The sequence below is a fragment of the Pygocentrus nattereri genome, chromosome 7, assembly GCF_015220715.1.
Source record: "Pygocentrus nattereri isolate fPygNat1 chromosome 7, fPygNat1.pri, whole genome shotgun sequence".
Classification (NCBI taxonomy): Eukaryota; Metazoa; Chordata; class Actinopteri; order Characiformes; family Serrasalmidae; genus Pygocentrus; species Pygocentrus nattereri.
Window position 1 is genome coordinate 8,366,387 of NC_051217.1, and position 21,428 is coordinate 8,387,814.

Consider the following 21,428-nt stretch of genomic DNA (forward strand, 5'->3'; position numbering starts at 1 on the left):
AGAAATGAATTTTTAAGAAATACTTTTGCTTTTGTAGCTTAAAAACATTCAGGAGCACATACTGTGATATTTCAACTTGACTAACAAATGTAACAACTTGAGTATCTTTTACTTGATTGCTTGTACTTGAACTTTAACTAAATGTATGGTTGGGCACACTTATATGGCTAAAGTGTGTGAATACTTTAGCAAAAATAATGCCTTTTTTGTCAAAACCTTGCCCTGCAATGGACTGGCGACCTCTCTAGGGTGTATCCGACCTTTCGCCCAATGACAGCTGGGATAGGCCAGGAGAAGCTGCTTGAAAGATGTGCGTGTGTGTGTGTGTGTGTTTGTGTGTGTGTGCGTGTGTGTTAAAACCTTTAACAAAAATGTAATGTTGAAAATTTTCAATTGTAAGTTTTCTTTCAAAAATAAACTAGGTTTATAGGATGCTAGTGCAGATATACATGACTGAGTACCTATACAATGTGAATGTTTGGGCCATTTAAAGTGAGCAAAAAGGATTCTGGAAACCTCTTTACATTAATCAATCCAGGAACAGAATTTATTCACTTGTTAAAGCTATGTATGGCTTTTCATATCTAATTTAGCCACTGAAACTTCTTCAGATGAGCTAATACTAAAGCTAACAAGCGGTAGACAGAGCAACGTTAAATTGTGTTTGTCAATTTAATGGCATGTGTATGAGTTAACATTTATCTTTCCACACAACGTTGATCAAATTAAAATGAATTTGGCACACTTTCAGAGTAAAGGTCAATGATTAACCAATAAGATAAGTAAAGAGAGAGAAGGCAGTGGAGAGGGAGTTGACAGCAAAGCATTAAACACAGAGTGAAAGCCAGTCAGTCAGCCAGCCAGTTCACTATCCTGACAACTGTTTGACTCTGTAATAATCATCTCCGTCATGAGCAACGGACAGCCTAAGAACATCAAACTCCGTGATGGCAGCTTTATGCCACTGCTGGGTCAGGGAACATTCAATTTAAAGGTAGGATTACATTTTTGGAAATTATGTATGTGGAACAAGCGTCCTTGATTGGTAACCATCACAATTCTCTGCTGTCTATATATGTGTTTCCTTTACTCATCATCTTTGGTTCTGATGTGCTGCTTCTATTCAGGGCAAAATTCTAATCTTAAATAAACATCATTTCAAGTAAATTTGAAGAAGGAAATTGTCCAGCAATAGCCAGACACTCTGCATCTGGACAAAATAAGGCAATAATTAATTGTTGGTCTTGTCAGGTGAAATTGTGACAGTGTGAAGAGCAGTCCTTAATCAAAACTGTAAAACTCAGAAAGCTGGAGGTTAAAACTGGTTATATTGAAAGTAATATTCTTGATAAAACAGTAATATTGTTTAATAATGTATCACTTATTTGAAGACTTATCAAAGCATTTTCATGTTGGCCTGTCGCAGAGTTGCTCAAGTCATGTCCTGGAGTGTCGCACAGTTTGTCTTTCCCGCTCTAACACACCTATTACACATTCATCAGTAACTACAAAGAGTACAATGCAAACCAGCTGAGTCACTCATATTAAATCAGTGTGTGATAAGTTTGACCTTGCTGGCAGGTCTTAAAACATTAAACCCTGTGATCTGCAAATTATGCTGAACTTGGTTGTGAAGGACAGCAGTTGATCTGACCTATAGTAAAATACACTAGTGGTTTATGGGCATACTTGTAGGGTTATAAGTGCTGGATTACTTTTCTGCAGAAATAATGCTGAAAATGGACTGAATTTTTACATGAAGGAATAACAGTGCCTCTCCATGGATCACCACCTTATCGTGGTGGAGGGGTTTGCATGCTTGAATGATCCTAGGAGCTATGTTGTCTGGAGCAAAAGCTCCTGGTAGGGTCTCCCATGGCAAACTGGTCCTAGGTGACAGGTCAGACAAAGTGTGATCCAAAATTCCCCCCTATAAAAAAACAGGACTTGTGTACCCTGCCTGGAACAGGGTTACCGGGGTCCCACCCTGAAGTCAGGCCTGGGGGAGGGGCTCGCCAGCAAGCGTCTGGTGGCCGGGCATTTACTCATGGTGCCCGGCCGGGCCCAGCCCGAAGGGGTTACATGAGGCCCCCCTCCCATCGATCCACCACCAATGGGAAGGGCAGTAGTAGGGGTTCGGTGCTTTGTGGATTTCTCATAGCCCCTCGACTCGGCGCCTGTATGTTGGGGTTTTCTCCGGTGGACGAGAGGGTAGCTTCCCTACGTCTTCGGGTTGGGGAATGGGTCCTGACTGCTGTCTGTGCTTACGCTCCCAGCCTTCCTAGAGTCCTTAGGAAGGGTGCTTGAAAGTGTTCCTCCTGAAGACTCTATTGTCCTACTGGGGGACTTCAACGCTCACGTGGGCAACGACAGTGTGACCTGGAGGGGTGTGATTGGGAGGAATGGCCTCTCTGATCTGAACCCGAGTGGTGTTCAGTTTTTGGACTTCTGTGCAAACCACAGTTTGTCCATCATGAACACAAGGATGTCCATAAGTGCACATGGCACCAGGACACCCTAGGCTGCAGTTCAATGATTGACTTTGTAGTCATGTCCTCGGACTTGCAGCCATGTGTTTTGGACACTTGGGTAAAGAGAGGAGCTGAGTTGTCAACTGATCACCACCTGGTGGTGAGTTGGATCAGGTGGTGGGGGAAGATGCCGGTCAGACCAGGCAAACCCAAGCGTATAGTGAGGATTTGTTGGGAACGTCTGGCAGAAGAACCTCTCAGATTGATCTTCAACTCACACCTCCATCAGAACTTTGACCAGATATCGGGGGAGGTGGGGGACATTGACTCAGAATGGGCCATGTTCCGCTCCTCCATTGTTGAAGCGGCTGACTGTAGCTGTAGCCGCAAGGTAGTTGGTGCCTGTCGGTGCGGTAATCCTCGAACCCGGTGGTGGACACCCCAGGTGAGAGACGCCGTCAAGCTGAAGAAGGAGTCCTATCAGGCATGGTTGGCCTGTGGGACACCAGAGGCAGCTGACAGGTGTCGACAGGCCAAGCAATCTGCGGCTTCAGTCGTCGCCAAGGCAAAAACCCGGGTGTGGGAGGAGTTTGGTGAGGACTTGGAAAGTGACTTTAAGTCGGCTCTGAAAAGATTCTGGCAAACCGTCAGGTGACTCAGAAGGGGAAAGCAGTGTGCCACTAGTACTGTATATAGTGGAGATGGTATGCTGCTGACTTCGACTGAAGACGTCATTGGGCAGTGGAAGGAATACTTTGAGGACCTTCTCAATCCCACCGACTCATTCTCCAGTGAGGAGGCAGAGTCTGGAGACACAGGAATAGGCTCGTCCATTACTGAGGCCGAAGTCATTAAGGATTGGCAGACTGGGGTGGTGGTGCCTCTTTTTAAAAAAGGGGACCACTTGGATCGGTTTGTAGCCAAGTGTGAAGCAGCCGGGATGAGAATCAGTACCTCCAAATCCAAGACCATGGTTCTCAGGTGGAAAAGGGTGGAGAGCCCTCTCTGGGTTGGGATAAGCTCTTGCCTCAAGTGGAGAAGTTTAAGTATCTCATGGTCTTGTTCACGAGTGATGGTAAAAGGGAGCGGGAGATTGACAGGCGGATTGGTGCTGGGTCAGCAGTGATGCGGGCTTTTTACTGGTCTGTTGTGGTAAAGAAAGAGCTGAGCCACAAAGCAAACCTCTCGATTTACCGGTCGATCTACGCTCCCACCCTCACCTATGGTCATGAGCTTTGGGTAATGACCGAAAGCATAAGATCGCAAATATAAGCGGCCGAAATGAGTTTCCTCCACAGGGTGTCTGGACTCTCCCTTAGAGATAGGGTGAGAAGTTTGGTCATCCGGGAGAGACTCGGGAGTAGAGCCGCTGCTTCTTTATGTCGAGAGAAGCCAGTTGAGGTGGTTCGGGCATCTGGTTAGGATGCCTCCTGGACGCCTCCCTCGTGAGGTGTCACAGGCAAGTCCACCAGGGAGGAGACCCAGGGGAAGACCCAGGACACGCTGGCGTGACTATATTGCCCAGCTGGCCTGGGAGCGCCTTGGAATCCCCCCCGGAGAGCTAGTGGAAGTGGCTGGGGAAAGGGAGGTCTGGGCCTCATTGCTTAGGATGCTGCCCCCGCGACCCAAACCCCGGAGAAGTGGAAGATGATGGATGGATGGATGGATGGATGGATGGATGGATGGATGGATGGATGGAATAACAATGTTAAAGCAATAATAACTAAGCTTACCAACAAAGAAAAATGTTTATGAACAATTGTTGTCTCAGATTATTTTAAATAAAAAAGTTGAAATTTAAAAAGTAAAAACATAATTTCAGGTACTGGCCTATTTTAGCTAAACCAGCTAGCAATTTAAGCTAAAATGTGAAAGACACAAACACTTGCACAGAAGTATATTACTTCATTAAACAAAACACAATTTATTCACTCAATATTAAAGGAGACATGAAGGTTTTCATGTCTAAACTGGCAACTGAAACTCCTTCAGATGAGCTAATGCTAAAGCTAACACACAAGCTTGTCAGAGCAGCCTTGCATGCTGAGGAAGACTCGTCACCTTTTTACAAGTTTTATATACTTTCATCAAACTTTAGTTAAACTAAATAATACAAAGACAAAATACAAAATCTAATTTATCAAGCTAACACGTTTTACTATTAGACACTAGAGACAGTCTGGCCCAGGTTGATTGCTTCCATACTCTGGTACATCTGTTAATTTGTAGCGGTGAACAGGCACAGAAAGACACTCGTGGATCTTCAAATATAAAGTTGGTTTAATGAGAGAAAACTTGGGAGAAAGGACAGAGTCAGGGCAAGTCCAAAATCAGAATCCAAAAACTATAAAAAAAAAACAGAACATACAAAAACACAAGCAACTAGAGCAAAAGGGCAAATCCAAAAGAGTAAGAGTCGAAAAACAAGCCATGGGTTCAGCACAGTAGTCATGAAATCAGAAGAGAAAAGCTCAGTAACCCAACAGAGTGGCAGTACCTTGCAATGAGGAGAACAAACCAGAATCCTTTTAAAGTGCATTAGTAATCAGGTGACTGTGAACAGGGCAAAGGCCTGTCATTGGCACAAGGAGTGATGTCATGATGATAGGAATTCTGGGAAATCCTGGAGCATTTTAGGCAAGGGAGGAGAACCCGAAAGAGTGACACAATCCCAACAGTCTGAGGCTTATTACATTCTATACATCTCATTTTGTAATGAATAGAAAGACTACAGTTCAAACTACCTGATACACTATACAAGTGTATAATAACATACTAAAGGGATTAAACCTTGTGACGTGTTTGAAGAGGGAAAAACATTTTACATTTACAGCATTTAGCAGACGCTCTTATCCAGAGTGACTTACAAGACATGCTTTGTCTATGTAGAGAAAGTATCTTTGCTAGTTACCAATAGCTTAGAGAAAAAGACAGTCCTGAGCTCAGATACTGCTGGAAACAAAAAGTCACGGTAGATACAGAGAAAAAAAGGAACAGAATTGAACACAGAACTCTGTGCCATTCAATGAAATGCAATACAATACAATAAAATACAATAAACTACCATACACAGTGCAATACAATAAAATATAATATATAAGTGCAGCTTATAATTCAATGCCTATAATTCAATAATTCAAACCTGGTAAGTTGGATACAGGTGGTACTGTGAAACGGTTTCTGCGCCTACTGGAGGGGTTAATGTGCCGGACTACTGTGTGCAGATTAATGTTGAAAACTGACTGAAAATTTACATTTAAGTTTCCACACTCTGAATAAACATGAACTTAAAAATGCCAATGAATTAAAATGTCGCAATATTTTATTTAAATAAAACTATGTATATTTTATATAGTGTTTTTATCTATTTTTTTTTCATGGAAATCTATTGCATGACCTGCCAGGTTCTAGGTGAATTGGTGTAGAGAGACCCGGCTGTGTTTCTCTTTCTGTATCTCTGGATAAACAGTGAAACTAGAAATGCTGTACTATTTGATCATCAGGTTGCAACTTCAGGCCGGAGTCAAGAAATACTTGAGGAAGCAATTGATGCTGGCTACCGTCACTTGGACACAGCCATCGTCTATCAGACTGAAGTGGACGTGGGCAAGGCCGTCCGCTCCAAGTTACAGCAGGGGGTCATTAAGCGCGAGGACATGTTCATTGTAAGCAAGGTAAGCCAGTCTTATAAAACATCTCAACAATAACTATAGGTGAATTTGACTGAGGTAATAAAACATCCCAACTTTACAAAATAACATTCAGCACAACTTTCACCCAGTCAAATGCTGTTTAATGAAGTTTAACTCTGTTTGAAGTATAAAATCTCAGAAGATTATATATAAATTAATAAAGTGTCTCTGTTTTGTTGTGTGCAGCTGTGGTGCAGATATTTTGCCCCTGAGGCCATCCCTGTGTGTCTAGATAAATCTCTCAGTGACCTGCAACTGGATTACATAGACCTGTACCTGGTGCACTTCCCTGTGGGACTACAGGTTATACAACAGCACTGCATTCAGCTTTTTGTCAGGTGTAGAACCTTTAAAATCATTGTAAATGTTAATGATGTAAGGAAAGCAAAATTACAAAAGAAAACAAACAAAAACCCATTAAGATGGATAACCCCATATCTATCACCAACATTAGCCAACCAACACTTATTCACTTTGAATATAACTGAACGATCTCCAAGAATAAATACTAAAGTTTAAAGGAATACGCTATAAAAAACATAACTTACTATTACCCAAATTTCTCAGTCTAAACATCAGACTTTAACTAACTCCACTAACTACCATTGGCAGTCAGTGTTTACTGTTAGGACATTACAATAAATACACAAAGTAAGGTTCACTAGCAAATTTGGTCTTACTTTGGCCTTCTGACCCCTTGACTTATTCCATTTCACAAATTTGAAGAAAAACAAACAAAAAAAATGTCAATAAAGCAATGTGTGATGAGTCATGTTCCATCACACTAATGTCGTTGCTGTGAATGAAACACCAGCAGCTGTGGCAAGTTTCAAAGTAAGGAAAATATCAGCTACATCCTCTTACATGAGTTTGCTTCTTTGCAATTTAATCAGTGTGCACAACCTGCCTACAACCCCAATTCCAATGAAGTTGGGATGTTGTGTAAAACATAAATAAAACAGAATACGATGACTTGCAAATCCTTTTCAACCTATATTCAATTGAATACACTACAAAGACAAGATATTTAATGTTCAAACGGATAAACTTTATTGTTTTTTTGCAAATATTCACTCATTTTGAATTTGATGCCTGCAACACGCTCCGAAGAAGTTGGGACAGGGGCATGTTTACCACTGTGTTACATCACCTTTCCTTTTAACAGCACTCAATAAGCGTTTGGGAGCTGAGGACACTAATTGTTGAAGCTTTGTAGGTGGAATTTATTTCCATTCTTGCTTGATGTACAACTTCAGTTGATCAACAGTCCGGGGTCTCCATTGTTGTATTTTGCGCTTCATAATGTGCCACACATTTTCAATGGGAGACAGGTCTGGACTGCAGGCAGGCCAGTCTAGTACCCGCACCCTTTTACTACGAAGCCACGCTGTTGTAACACGTGCAGAATGTGGCTTGGCATTGTCTTGCTGAAATAAGCAGGGACGTCCCTGAAAAAGACGTTGCTTGGATGGCAGCATATGTTGCTCCAAAACCTGTATGTACCTTTCAGCATTAATGGTGCCTTCACAGATGTACAAGTTACCCATGCCATGAACTTGAACTTTGCGCTGATAACAATCTGGACTTTTCCACTTTGCGTCAGTCCATCTCAGATGAGCTCAGGCCCAGAGAAGCCAATGGTGTTTCTGGGTGTTGTTGATATATGGCTTTCACTGTGCATGGCAGAGTTTTAACTTGCACTTGTAGATGGAGCGACGAACTGAATTCACTGACAATGGTTTTCTGAAGTGTTCCTGAGCCCACGTGGGAATATCCATTACAGAATGATGTCGGTTTTTAATGCAGTGCTGCCTGAGGGATCGAAGGTCACAGGCATTCAATGTTGGTTGCTCACACAGTTGTTCACAAAGTGGTGAACCTCGCCCCATCCTTGCTTGTGAACGACTGAGCCTTTCAGGGATGCTCCCTTTATACCCAGTCATGACACTCACCTGTTTCCAATTAACCTCTTCACCTGTGGAATGTTCCAAACAGGTGTTTTTTGAGCTTTCCTCAACTTTCCCAGTCTTTTGTTGCCCCTGTCCCGACTTCTTTGGAACGTGTTGCAGGCATCAAATTCAAAATGAGTGAATATTTGCAAAAAACAATAAAGTTTATCCATTTGAACATTAAATATCTTGTCTTCGTAGTGTATTCAATTGAATACAGGTTGAAAAGGATTTGCAAATCATCATATTCTGTTTTTATTTATGTTTTACACAACATCCCAACTTCATTGGAATTGGGGTTGTAGATTAAGCTAACCAGCTAACTAGTGAACAAAATTAGCTCACTGCTAAACTAGGATGCATTTATCACAAGCAAACATTAGTGGGAATTTTTATATAACTTACCGCAGGTTATACAAAGCCCCTCAGCCTGTTTACAAGTGACCCTGCTTTGGGCTAAGGTGTAACATTTGCACTCATGACACTGAATTCGTCAGTAATGGTATTGTACTCAGAGCAAAATTTGTTTTCTTTAGTTAAATTTTTCATTGGTTGTAGGGGGACAGTGGTAGAAGACTGGAACAAGCTATTTATTTATATTTTTTATTTATGTTGTTTATACTGTGCTATATAATTAAAACCGGTAAACATTCCACCCCAATACAGAAATAACAGGTGCAAACTGTAATGAGTGAGGAGCTAGAAGAGCACAGATAGGGCCAAGCCAGATTTAGACAGTTGTGGAGCTGCAAGAGGCCAGATTGAAAGTTTTAAAGCATCACAAAATGTGAAAGACTCATCTTTAATTTGTTTAATTTGAGTGAGACATTGAGTCACTGAGAATTTGTCACTGTGTTTGCACACTGTGAAATTAGACCTCTGCATTTAACCCATCCGTGCAATGAAACACCCGTATATAGCACGCTAATGAAAATAAACACTCGGGGCAGGAGCACACTTGCCCAGAGCAGTGGACAGCCCTATCCACGGCACCTGTGGAGCAATTGGGGGTTAGGTGCCTTGCTCAAGGGCACTTCAGTCATGGACTGTCAGCTGAGTGCATCAAACCGGCAACCTTCCAATCACAAGGCTGGCTCCTTAACCTCCAGCCCACGACAATGAATTTTTGTATGTGATCCATCAGATAACATGTTCATCACAGAGAATAACCTGATGGCTTGTGATCACAGGACGTTGGTGACGACCTCTTTCCAAAGAAGGATGGAAAAACTCTCACAACAGACTTTGACTATGTGGATGTGTGGAAGGTAAGGAGAGGCTTCTGTGATCTATAAAACCCATCAAGAGGTTCTTGATTGTTACAGTGTCCTGTGTATATACATTACAGGGGATGGAAGCTTTGAAGGCTACTGGAAAAGTGAAGAGTATTGGAGTGTCCAACTTCTCAATCCCACAACTTGAGAGGCTGCTGTCTGTGGCCAAAGTGCCTCCAGTTGTCAATCAGGTACTGAGACATTGTGGTGATAAAGTAATATATTTGTTTTACTGATGTGGTAAATATTTGTTTAAGACCAATCAGTGTCCATACTGTGCATACATAATTAAAGCAAAATCCATATCAAATAAACACACTGTCATCTGTAGGTAGAGCTTCATCCTTACCTGGTGCAGACTGATCTGATTAAATATTGTAAGTCGAAGAATATTGCTCTCACGGCTTTCTTTCCCTTCGGCTCACCAGACAAACCCAAAGAGTTGTAAGTTCACACAACATTTGACCACAATTTTTTTTAAATCTGATTTTATCTTTAGCCATCAAAAGCAATAAATGAATAAAGGGCAGGTTTCACATCTATAGCAAACTGAAATGTTGCAGATCACCATGTATTATAATCTCAGTCCAAATTTCAGCCTTTAATTAAACTCTTCTTCTATTTCTGTCTTGTAGGCATGCAGGAGAAACAGACCCTGAAAAGCTGTTGGAGGATCCTGTGGTTGGGAAGATTGCTGCAAAACACAAACGGACTCCTGCACAGGTCATACCTCCTCTTTCAACAAATAACACATCCATGCTTTTCTGTATGTCCTCCAATGTTGAATCTCAGGTGTTTTGCAGGTTTTGCTAAGGTATCACATTGAACAGGACATTGCAGTGATTCCAAAGGGTATTAACACTGCCCAGATTCAGGAGAACATAAAGGTAACCCATCCCTCTCAGTATAGGCTGAATATTTAAAACATTGTGTGCTCTTTATCATTTGTGCATATGCATAAAAGTTGCTTCAAGCTTGCATAATGCAATAAGGTTAAAGAGATTAAAACAAATTTTCTTCACATTTTTCATCACTTCCATCTATACCGTCCATACGTTAAAATTAATGTACAAAAATAGCCACACAACCCATCAGCCTAGACGAGACAATGAGGCACAACACAGAACAGCCAATCAGAACAGAGGTTATTTACATACCGTATATAACAAAAACAGATTTTTAATTCTAAGGGAAAAGGGAGGTTGTAATATGATCATTTTAAAAAGAATTATGATGTTTTGATACATAAAACTTTGTAGGTCGATCTCAAAAACAAAATGACAAAATTAAAAAAAAGAAGGATAAAAGAGTCAATTAATGAGGTAAATGAATCCCAGTACAACACCAATTCCATATGACTTGACAAAATGGTACTGTCAGTGAAAATTACTCAAAATGTATTAAGCGTAATGTCTTGTATAAATGTGAAAACAGGTCTTTGACTTCTCTCTGGATGAGGAGGATATGAGAGCACTCAAGTCTCTGAATCGTGGCTGGAGAGGTGCACCCTTTGAAGAGTAAGAGCACACTTTTCACCCCAATACCACTTAAATCACTTTTATTACAATGTGGCCCAAAATACATTTCTTTACTATTTAACAATGGTGTGCTTTTGTTCTACAGCATGAAGTCTCATCGTTTCTACCCTTTTTAGTGACTGAGATACAGGGAAGCTTCTCCATTGTGAATGCTGATATTTCAATCAGAAGAACTTTAGACCACTGTTTTTGTTGACAAATCAGCTGAATTTAAATTTTCATACAATAACTGGACTAATGTTAGAGATACACTGGGATTGTAATTTACACTGTCATAAACTGAGAAATTTGTGTGAATAAAATCTTTTTTAAAATAACAACATGCAGTGTGTTTAATGGTTTAATTTAACATTGAAATGTTTGTCCATGTTAGTCCACATAATAAATAAGCTTTCTCAAACATTAAATGCAAAGGCAAGTTAATTTTATCAGTACTAAAATCTTTATCAGTACTAAAAACTTTGACTTATTGAGCCTCTGAGTGTTTGAGTTAGATCCTTTTAGAAGACTTTTATCCTCAAAATAAAATGATGTGCTGTCAGCATGTTCAGTTCTTGTATTCTTCAATTCACTCTTACTGTTCAGAGTTTGTTTTCAGGCCACAGCAAAGGGCCGCTATTACCAGTATCACTGGCACACTGATGTTTATTTTTCTTTTTCTCGATTAATATAAAAAAGCTACATTAACTTTTTTAAGATTTAAGGAGTCAGTAAAGTAGAAGAAGTGTTAAAAGAGTTTAAAAAATGAATATAGGGAAGATCATATTTGTGCTGCATAATGATGGGAGTTGGATTCAGAGGTTTAAAATTTGCTTTCTTAAAGTTGCTGATGCTCTTTCCTGTAATTAAGAACTTGTGTGCCTGCTCATGGTGGCATTTTGTGTAAGTTTTTGAGTCCTTGTTTTTTTTAGGTAGAGATAATTTTGGATTAGTTCATATTTGCATTAGATTAAAAAGACAAAACCTCCATGATATGATGTTACAGCTTGGACTGAATTACATTCACTTTTTGCTGTTTTGTCTTCAACTACTGAATTACTGAGCTGCATTTTGTGCATTCTCAGGACCCTTAGAAAAGGTGTTTCTGAGTAAACTGTTGAAAGTGTTTTTGGGACCCTCAGAAACAGGGGGCTTCTTTAGCTTGGGAAAGTACAGCTCCCCACATGGTGTCTGCAGCATTCTGTCATCACTATACATTTTATTATCTGAACTTGAGCCGTTTCATCTTCTGAACCTGAAACAAGGACTGATGTGCTGTGGCTCCATCTTTCCTCTTTCTACTTCCATTCTCTGACTGGCCAGCAGTTTCTGCATGTCATTCATGAGTGTATCCAATAGAAACAAACAGCAACCAGAATGAAAGAAGAAAATTCTGTAGGAGAGTAGAACGGTTTGCATTTGATGAAAATGGACTCTATATGATGAGTGCATGATGTTACCAGTACTGTGTAACTTATACAATAAATAAAGGGAGTAAAGGCAGCAGGGAAGGGGTTGACAGCAAAGAGAAGAGAGAGTGAAAGCCAGTCAGTCAACCAGCCAGTTCACTATTCTGACAACTGTTTGTCTCTGTAATAATCATCTCCTTCATGAACAGTAAACAGCCTAAGAAGACGAAACTTTATGCCACTGCTGGGTCAGGGAACATTCAAAGGTAGGGTTACATTTTTTCACTTTGGATCCAGTGTGCTGCATCTACTCACTACTCATGGCCAAATTTTGATCTCAAATAAACATCTCTGTCACCAAATCAGAGACTTGTGTGTGTGTGTGTGTGTGTGTGTGTGTGTGTGTGTGTGTGTGTGTGTGTGTGTGTGTGTGTGTGTGTGTGTGTGCAATGTAAATAGGTTTCCAGAATCCTTTTTTGTTCACTTATAATTGGAGAAACGTTCATATTTTTAAGGTTCTCAAACATACAAGGTGGAGCTAAAATGGGTGATCACAGGCCTATATAACTTTACTTTGTTCCACCTCCTTCTGTGTTCCCCAGAACTTCGCTTAGAAACCACAACCTCACACACATCACAGACAGTAATTCGAGCGGACGGGAAATAAAGACTTTCCTGAGTAGTGCCCGATGTTTTGATGAGTAGGTTTCTTCTTCTTCTTCTTCTTCTTTCGGCTGCTCCCTTTAGGGGTCGCCACAGCGGATCATCTGCCTCCATCTTGCCCTATCCATTGCCTCCTCTACTTTCACACCAACCATCTCCATGTCCACCTTCACTACATCCATAAACCTTCTCTGAGGTCTACCTCTTCTCCTTCTACCCGGCAGCTCCATCTCCAACATTCTTTGCCCAATATATCCACTATTCCTCCTCAACACATGTCCAAACCATCTCAACCTGGCCTCTCTGGCTTTATCTCCAAACTGCTCCACCTTCACTGTCCCTCTGATCTGCTCATTTCTAATCTTGTCCATCCTTGTCACTCCCAACGAAAATCTCAGCATCTTCATCTCCGCCACCTCCAGCTCAGCCTCCTGTCTTTTAGACAGAGCCACAGTCTCCAAACTATACATCATAGCAGGACGCACTACTGTCTTGTAAACCTTCCCTTTCACTCTTGCTGCTATCCTTTTGTCACACATCAGCCCTGACATCCGTCTCCACCCACTCCATCTTGCCTGCACCCTCTTCTTCACCTCTTTTCTACACTGTCCATTGCTCTGGATGGTTGACCCAAGATATTTGAAGTCATTGATGAGTAGGTGGGTATTAGTGGGTTTATGTCTCCCTCTAGAGGTCATAATGCAGAACTACTACTAATAGTAGTACTATTATCTAGTAGTACTACTAGAACTAATACTACTACCACGACTACTACCATTAATAATAATTAAATATTTTTATTATAATATTTATTACTGTTATTTTTATGTAGTACAAAGAACATTCATAAATACAAGTGATAAAAAAACTGCATAAAAAGGAAACAAATGTAATGAAATAGAATAAAAAGGAAATAATAAACATATCTGAGCTGCTCTGTGAGTTTAGTGATGGTGGTTGTCCGAGGAACATTAAAACGTGGAAAGTTCTAGAACTCTGCTGTCATCATTCTATTTCTTCTTGGTCGTCTGATAGTGGACAGACACCGAAAAGACTGACTGTCGAGCGTCACAATGAGACCGTGTCTATGACGTCACACTCTATGAAGGGACAACATGCTCGTTCCGTCTAGTGGACGGACCTCAACGGAGTTTCACCACTATCAACATCACCACTGCCTCACCCAAATGGTTGGTACTCATTACAAATTTAAAATGATAAGATATTTTACACATTAACATAAAAATGTTCTGGTTTATTTCAATGTATAATGTCTCTTGTTCTCTTAGTACGGGTTGAGTGCAAACACGTGGAGGAAGGAATGGAGAGAGCACCTCCAGGTGAAGTTCTTCCAGGAGAGAATATGGCTGGAGGAGCGAGTGGATGCTCTCCAAAACATCATGAGCCGTGAACTGGACCACAGAATGGAGGTCTTCAAGGCAGATTGGAAGAAAGAAGAGGAGAAAAGGAGAGAGGAGGAGGAAAACAACAGCTGTGTAGATGGTGAGGAGATTTTACATTAATATTTAAAGCTGAAAAGAAAGGGGGTCGTTGACTAAGATCAGGAGTTGATTGTTTAGGTCTAGATTGTCTAGTTCTCTGAAGTGGAACTTTATTTATTTTCTTTACTGTTCTTGTCTTTCTGCTTTTACTATTTTAATTTACTATTTAAGTGTACAGCACTTTGAGCTGCATGTAAGAAAAGTGCTCTATGAATAGTGTAAGCTCATTTGAAATGTGTTAAAAGCCACTTACACAAAGCTTTAGACCCTGTTCATGAATACACACAAGAGGTAAACAAACAGTAGCTTGTTACAGTCAGCACTTTGACTTTTAGGTTGATCTTCCCATTGTGTCTTGCATTCAGAGGGTCTAACATAATATAATGCTCTGCTGCAGAGTTGAAGGAGTATTTGAGAGAGAGGCAGATCAAGGAAGATGAGATGAGGCAGAAGGATAGAGCTCTGGATGTGACACTGGAGGAAGTTAGGGGGATGCTGAAGGAGCTCCAGAAGCAGAAAGACGAGTACCAGACAGTGCAGCAGGAACTCAAAAAGATTCAGGTAGAAAGGCAAAAGATTGAGACAGAGAAAAGAGAGATCAAGAGAGAGAAAGAAAGACTGAGAGAGGAACAGGAGAGGATAGCAGCACAGGAAACATTTCTCCTCATGGAAGTGGCAAAGCAATGGAAAACAATTGCTTTAGATCAACATGAGATGAGACATGATAGAGAGAGAGAAATGGAGAGATGGAGAGAGATGGAAGAAAGGCTCCTGAAGGCAAGGAAGAATGAAAAGTTGGTGAGAGAGAGAATGAAACTGGAAGAAGAGAAAAGGCGAGCCGCCATGGAGAATGAGCTGCAGAAAGAGAGACACAAGAAGATGGTGGAGGAGGAAAGAAAGATGATACAGAAAAAGACAAGAATTATCGCAAAGGAATGGAAGACTATTGGAATGGAGATGGTGAACATTGAGCTCGAAAAAGAGGCTCTTGAGAAAGAAAATGAGACGGAGAGACTGATGCAGGTCTACAGAGAGAGTCTGACTGAGAAAGACATGCAAAAACAGAAGAAAAAAATGGAGAGAATGGAGACGGCGAGAAATATGGTAACAGAAGAAGAGTGGAGGGCTATTGATGCAGAGAAGGTTAAGATCGAAGAGGAGAGGAACACTGTAGAAAGAGACAAGAAGCGGGCCTAGAAAGAGATAAGGAGGCAGAGGAAGACACTTGAGAGAGAGGAGGAGGAGAGAAAGAGGAGAGAGCACAATGAGATGAAGAGAGAGGATGTCCTTGCCATTGTTAGGGAGGAGATCCTCTTTCAGAAGGAGATAGAAGAGAAAGAGTCTGAGAATCTGGAGGAAGAGAGTGCTCTCAACAAACTGGTGGAGCAGAAGAAGGTTTTGGTGAAGATGAAGAGGGGAAAGGAGAAGAAGAGTACAGAGATGGAGAGAGAGGGGGAGGAGAATGTCATAGAGAAAAAGAAGAAAAAGGAGCTGAAGATGGAGGAGACCAACAGAGTGACAGAAGCAAAGAGGGACGAGAAGGAGATGATCCATGCAGAGAAGAGAAAAAAGACAAAAGAGCAAAAGATTGAAGAGACAGAGACAAACAATCCACTGATGCAGACAGAGATGGAGAGGAGGAACACAAAGGAGAAAAAGAAAGAAAAGAGGAGACCAGAGACTGAGACAGTTGATGGGGAGATGGAGAGGACTGCAGACAAGAAAAGAAAGATAAAGACGCAGAGGAGGCGACTGAGAGAGCAGGAGGTGGAGAGAGAGAGGGAGGAAAGTGAAATGATGGAGACAGAGAACGAGGGGAAGGAAACAAAAGAAGGGCCTTTTGAAACATCTCAGAAAGATCTTGAAATTACAAATGATCAGGAAAAGATGACTTTCAGCTTTGAAGAACATCAGCTAATGGAGAGAGAGCATGACAAGAAGAAAAGGAAACAAAAGGCTAAAAAAGTGTGTAGTGATCCTCCAGTCACTTTTCCAAACAGTGAGAAACTGAAGTCACTGCTTAGACAGGACTCAGAAATTTTGCAGTGCACACCTGATGAAACGCTGAAGCAAAGGAACCTGAAACAAGGTGATGTTAAACCAAAAGATGCAAAGGTTCCTGCTCCAAAGTTTATTTCTAAAACAAAAAGCCTGATTAAACTCGAGTCTTATGAGGAGTTTGATAGAGAGCTCGAGGAGTTGCTGAAAATGGATTAGAGCTCAGACATCAGATGAGAGCTCAATCTGACAGACAACTAGAAAATAAGGCTAAAATGTCCTACAAAACCTGATGATGTTCTAAATACTGTGAAACCCCAGGGGGCAAATGTCAAAAGTCAAAATGAGTACAGTCCACAGCTCAAAACACACAAACAGTAATCAACAAAACCTGATGATGTTCTAAATAATACTGTGCCATGTGGGGAAACATTACGCTTTAAGCAAATGTTCTTTTCTTGAACACAGTTGCAGAGAAGAACCACTGCTCAGTGCTACTGAAACAGGAGAGAGGGCAGGCAGGTCACTTCTAACCATATAACTCTCCTTGATGGTAGATATACTCTGTATGACGATGCCTCCCCTGCTTTATGGCAGCACGAGCCAGTGGTGGGTCGCTACATAGCTCCCTAGCCCCCGGTTCAAGGTGAGCTGTCCTAGTGACCTCAAAGACTTTGAGCAAAGTCAATGACGCCATGTGCGACCCAGTCCTCTCTCAGGATGCCATAGCAGACAGACGGAGTGCTGTGTCCTTCTTCCCATGCATGGTGGTTCTCCTTGCCTTGGCTGTGATGGCTTGAAAGTTGAGATCTGCATGTGCCGTCTCAGTTCCTCCATTTCAGCTCCTTCTGCCTTCTTGAACACCAGATATGCCCCCCCAAACCATAACACTTACCTCTGCCACCAGCTCAAGGTGTCACTGGAGGGCCGTGACCAACGCTGCCAGGTTGCCACACTGCTCCATCATTCAAGTGTCCTCATCTCAAATGTAAAAGGTAAGGCCCTTGTTCCTATTATTTTACTAGTGGAGCAGATGTATAGAGTCAGTAATATTTGACTTGTTGGCTGTGCTTGTCTTAGACCGAGGCTTAAAGAGGCAAGAAAATAAACACATTTAATTAAGATAGCACTTCAGATGCAATTCACTTTACAATTTACAAGGAAAAAAAAATATAGACATGGAGATTGCTTTAGTGTAAGTTCAATTGTTTTTCAGTTCCAGTATTCCTTCAGGTTCAGTCCTACTTGTGAAGTACTAGCTAATTATTACTTGTTTAGTCCTGATGGAGCTTTAATCTTCTGCATGCAATTGTCTGTTTCTAGGCTCGTCACTCCTAACCATCACCCAAGTTCACAGAAGTCTGAAAGGGGTTCCAAAGTCTGATGATTCCACCATCCAATAAAACCTGACCTGCACATTAGATTGAGATTGAGTTATGTTCATTTCAAATCTGACTTTTTCTGCTTTGACTTCTCCATCAAGTATTTACATGAAGGTAGCAGAGGTCACTAAATAAAAAATACACAATGGCTTTACATGACACCCCAAAAAACTGTGAATATTAAGAATAAGCTTTGCATTTGATGGATTCAACATAGTTTTTCATTCTCTTTCATTAAGCTAAATGCTGGATTTGTATTTGCAATTCCTGTTATAATTGGTTTGTTTTTTGGCAACTAAAAACTAGGGTCACTGGATGGCCACCTCAAAGATTTTGTGTCAGGCATTTCTGTTGTGGAAATATAATTTGGTAACAAAGAAGAATTCCTGTCTTTAAAGGCTGTGCATAGTGGTTTGTGATGCTCTGGCATGTGTCTTTTTGAAGAACTTCAAAGGCCACTCAGGCTACAATGCTGTGTAAAGTGTACCCAGCAGAGCAAATACAAAAATTGAGTTGTTTTTCCTGAAAGTGATGCTTTGCTGAAACAGGTGAGGAACATCAGTACGATCCCTTACCACTGCAAAGAACATGATTAAAAAGGCTAACGGGCTTTCCAAATACATGCACCTTGTATGTCTGGGTGTTGTGAACAGGCTGCTCCTGTTGTGTCTTCAGGGTCCTTTGTCCTGCAGATTGCCTGCCTCTGCTGCTGACAGCCTTTCAAGTGGCCTTGAACAAATTCAGAAAAATATTCACATGGAATTTTCCTGATGAGCAAAAGTTGGATAGATTGAAAGTTACAGACAGATTTTGTTTTACACTGGGCCAGTTCTTCCAAACAGCATGCTCATATAACGGCATACTTGCTTTTATTTGCGAAACATTTTCAAGAGAAAAAATGAATGCCCTGCAATGTACACAACCTTGTTTACTTGGCAGAAGGCTTGATGCTTCACAACTTCAGTGTGTTTAAACTTGTATCTTCACCAGCTAAAGAAGCTAATTAGAAAACCTGGCTGGCCTCTCAGTGAGGTTGTTAGAACATTGCCAGAGAAGCTCAAAGCACTGAAACAAATCAGGAAGAGAATGGCATTATAAATATATTGTTGTTGTTGGAAGAAACCTTTGTATCTCTATTTTTGACATTTTTCAGTTTTTGACATAATTTGAAACTACCTGTTGCCCTTTACATTGTATGTACATTTCATGATGAATGGACCAAAAGAAATGACCTAAAACGACTCGGGGGATGAAAAAGGTTTGGTTCCATTGACTTTGGTTCCATTAAAAGTAAAGTAGCTTTTTTCCTTCAAGTTAACATTTTGAAGATACAAAGTTTTCTTCCAGCAACAGTAATATATACCTTTTAAAATATATATAGTATATATATGTTTACAAGTAGACCAACACATTTTCCCTGTTTTTGATTGCAAATGCAACTCCAATGTATCTGTCTACAGGCCGATTAGTACCAAGTCAATGCACACGTAAGTTAAAGTAAAACATCTATAAAATAGTTCTTAATTGTCTTAGTTAATGTTGAAATAGGGACTGGTCAGTTACCGCAATGTTGTTGTGTGACATTCCAGCAGCTGGGAGGGCCATCTTAGATGTATTGAGGTAACTGCGGCTCCAGGTCCAGCCTATAACTGCAGCCTCGAGCAGACTCCACTGGCACTAGTAAATGCAAGGGAGGATGATGTAAAGGATCCAGGCCTTGAAAGACATGGAAATCCATCTTCAGAACAGGAGCTTCAGACAAAGTATGACATTTGATTTCATTTTCATCTTCCCAAATTTATACGGCCACAATAATAAAAATAAACATATAACATATACAGTATAACAGCCCGCATATTGTTTCAAATGTTTTGCCAATCACTACATCTTGGTTTTATTTATTTTATATTTTCTTCATTTTTACCCTATATTTTAAATACATTTAATTAAATGTGAATTTGTGCTGTGTGGAATTTATAACGTTTAATGTTTAAATGTTAATTATTCATTTTTAAGTGTAATGTACACTTAATTTTTCTTAAATATTTGTTGCTGACCCCTTCACTTTGAACTCACTTTGAAAAAAAAAATCCTTAATAGATGTTGATAGAAATTGGTTGGCTTACTATGCATTGATGAGTATGAGATAATTGTTTAGAACTTAAATCGCTGAAAGAAAGGGAGGATGATGTTGGAAAATATGTCAGTTACATGTAACGTTGATACTGGTAAAACAGTGGTAGATATATGCTTATATTGTCACAGAGGGAAATACAAGGAAGACCATGATTCTGCTGTGAATAGTGTTTTAATTGAAACATCAGCAAAAAAGGCCATAACTACACACCATGAGGAACACCAGCCATACATTTCTGATTCATGGTAGACACTCCACCAAGCTACATAAGCTCACTGCCTGACATAAAACAACAGGTAGCATATACAAATACCTTAAATTAACAAAAATTGACATAAATAACATTCATGTCCTTTCATCAGAGGTGGACGAAGTACACAAATCATGTACTTGAGTTAAAGTAGAGATACCCAAGGTAAAATATTACTCCAGTAAAAGTAGAAGTCCTTACTCTAGACCTCAACTTGAGTAAAAGTATCAAATGAAGTATCATTCATTTTTCATTTAAAATTGAACAGGCTTCATAAGATGTTTAGTGCTGTCATACATGTTTCAGAGCACGTCTGACAGACTGGTTATTTACCTGTTCTAGCCCACCCTTTAAAATCCCCCTTTACTTTCATGACAACAGTGTCATATATATGCAGGGTTTTTTTTTTCTCTTAAAATACAATTTCAAATAAATTTGAAGGAATTTACCCAGCATAGGGTGCCCAAGTGCTATCCTGGAGTGCCAAAATCTGGCACAGTTTGGTTACTTCTCTGTTCTAACACACCTGTTAACCTTTACAATCCAAGGCTTATTACATTCTAACTCTTACTATTCAGTAAAAACTACAATACAAAGTAGCTGAGTCACTCTCACATTATAAAAATGAGCAATACAAGGTGGGACATGTTGGCAGGTCTGAAGGGATTAAACCTTGTAAAGTTTTTGAGCAGAGAAAAACTGCCAAATTGTACTGGACTTGGTCCTATAGGACAGCAGTTGGTGTGGTCTATGGTACAACACAGTAGTGCTTTCTGGGTATATTTGTAGGGTTAATGTGCTAAACTAATTTTGGCAGAAATATTGTTGAAAGCTGAATATTTAATTTGAAAGTTTTAATTAAAAAATGTTCAGTTCAGTGATATGTGGTTGATTACATATAAAATGTGAATATTTGGCCAATTGAAAGTGAACAAATTATTCCAGAAACCATGTTTATATCAATGAATTTAGAAACACAATTTATTCACTTAATATTAAAGCTACATATGTGTTCTCATGTATAAATCAACAACTGAAACTCCTTTAGATGAGCTAATGCTAAAGCTAACACTGGTGCTAGTCTGAGCAGTGTTTGACTGTATGGAATTAAAAAATACAAAAACATGGCAGGTGTATGAGTTAATATTTATCTTTCCACACAATGTTGATCAAATGAAAATGAT

At 40.2% G+C, this 21,428-nt stretch overlaps 1 protein-coding gene across 1 annotated transcript; it reads left to right on the forward strand.

The window, feature by feature from the left end:
• Nucleotides 1-837: 837 nt before the first annotated feature.
• On the forward strand, nucleotides 838-11,214 carry LOC108411178 (aldo-keto reductase family 1 member B7-like). The gene is made up of 10 exons (XM_017682656.2): nucleotides 838-994; nucleotides 5,975-6,145; nucleotides 6,350-6,466; nucleotides 9,303-9,380; nucleotides 9,461-9,577; nucleotides 9,718-9,830; nucleotides 10,022-10,109; nucleotides 10,190-10,273; nucleotides 10,821-10,903; nucleotides 11,010-11,214. The coding sequence occupies exons 1-10, from the start codon at nucleotides 911-913 to the stop codon at nucleotides 11,038-11,040; spliced, it is 966 nt and encodes a 321-aa protein (XP_017538145.1). The 5' UTR covers nucleotides 838-910; the 3' UTR covers nucleotides 11,041-11,214.
• The last annotated feature ends 10,214 nt before the right edge of the window (nucleotides 11,215-21,428 follow it).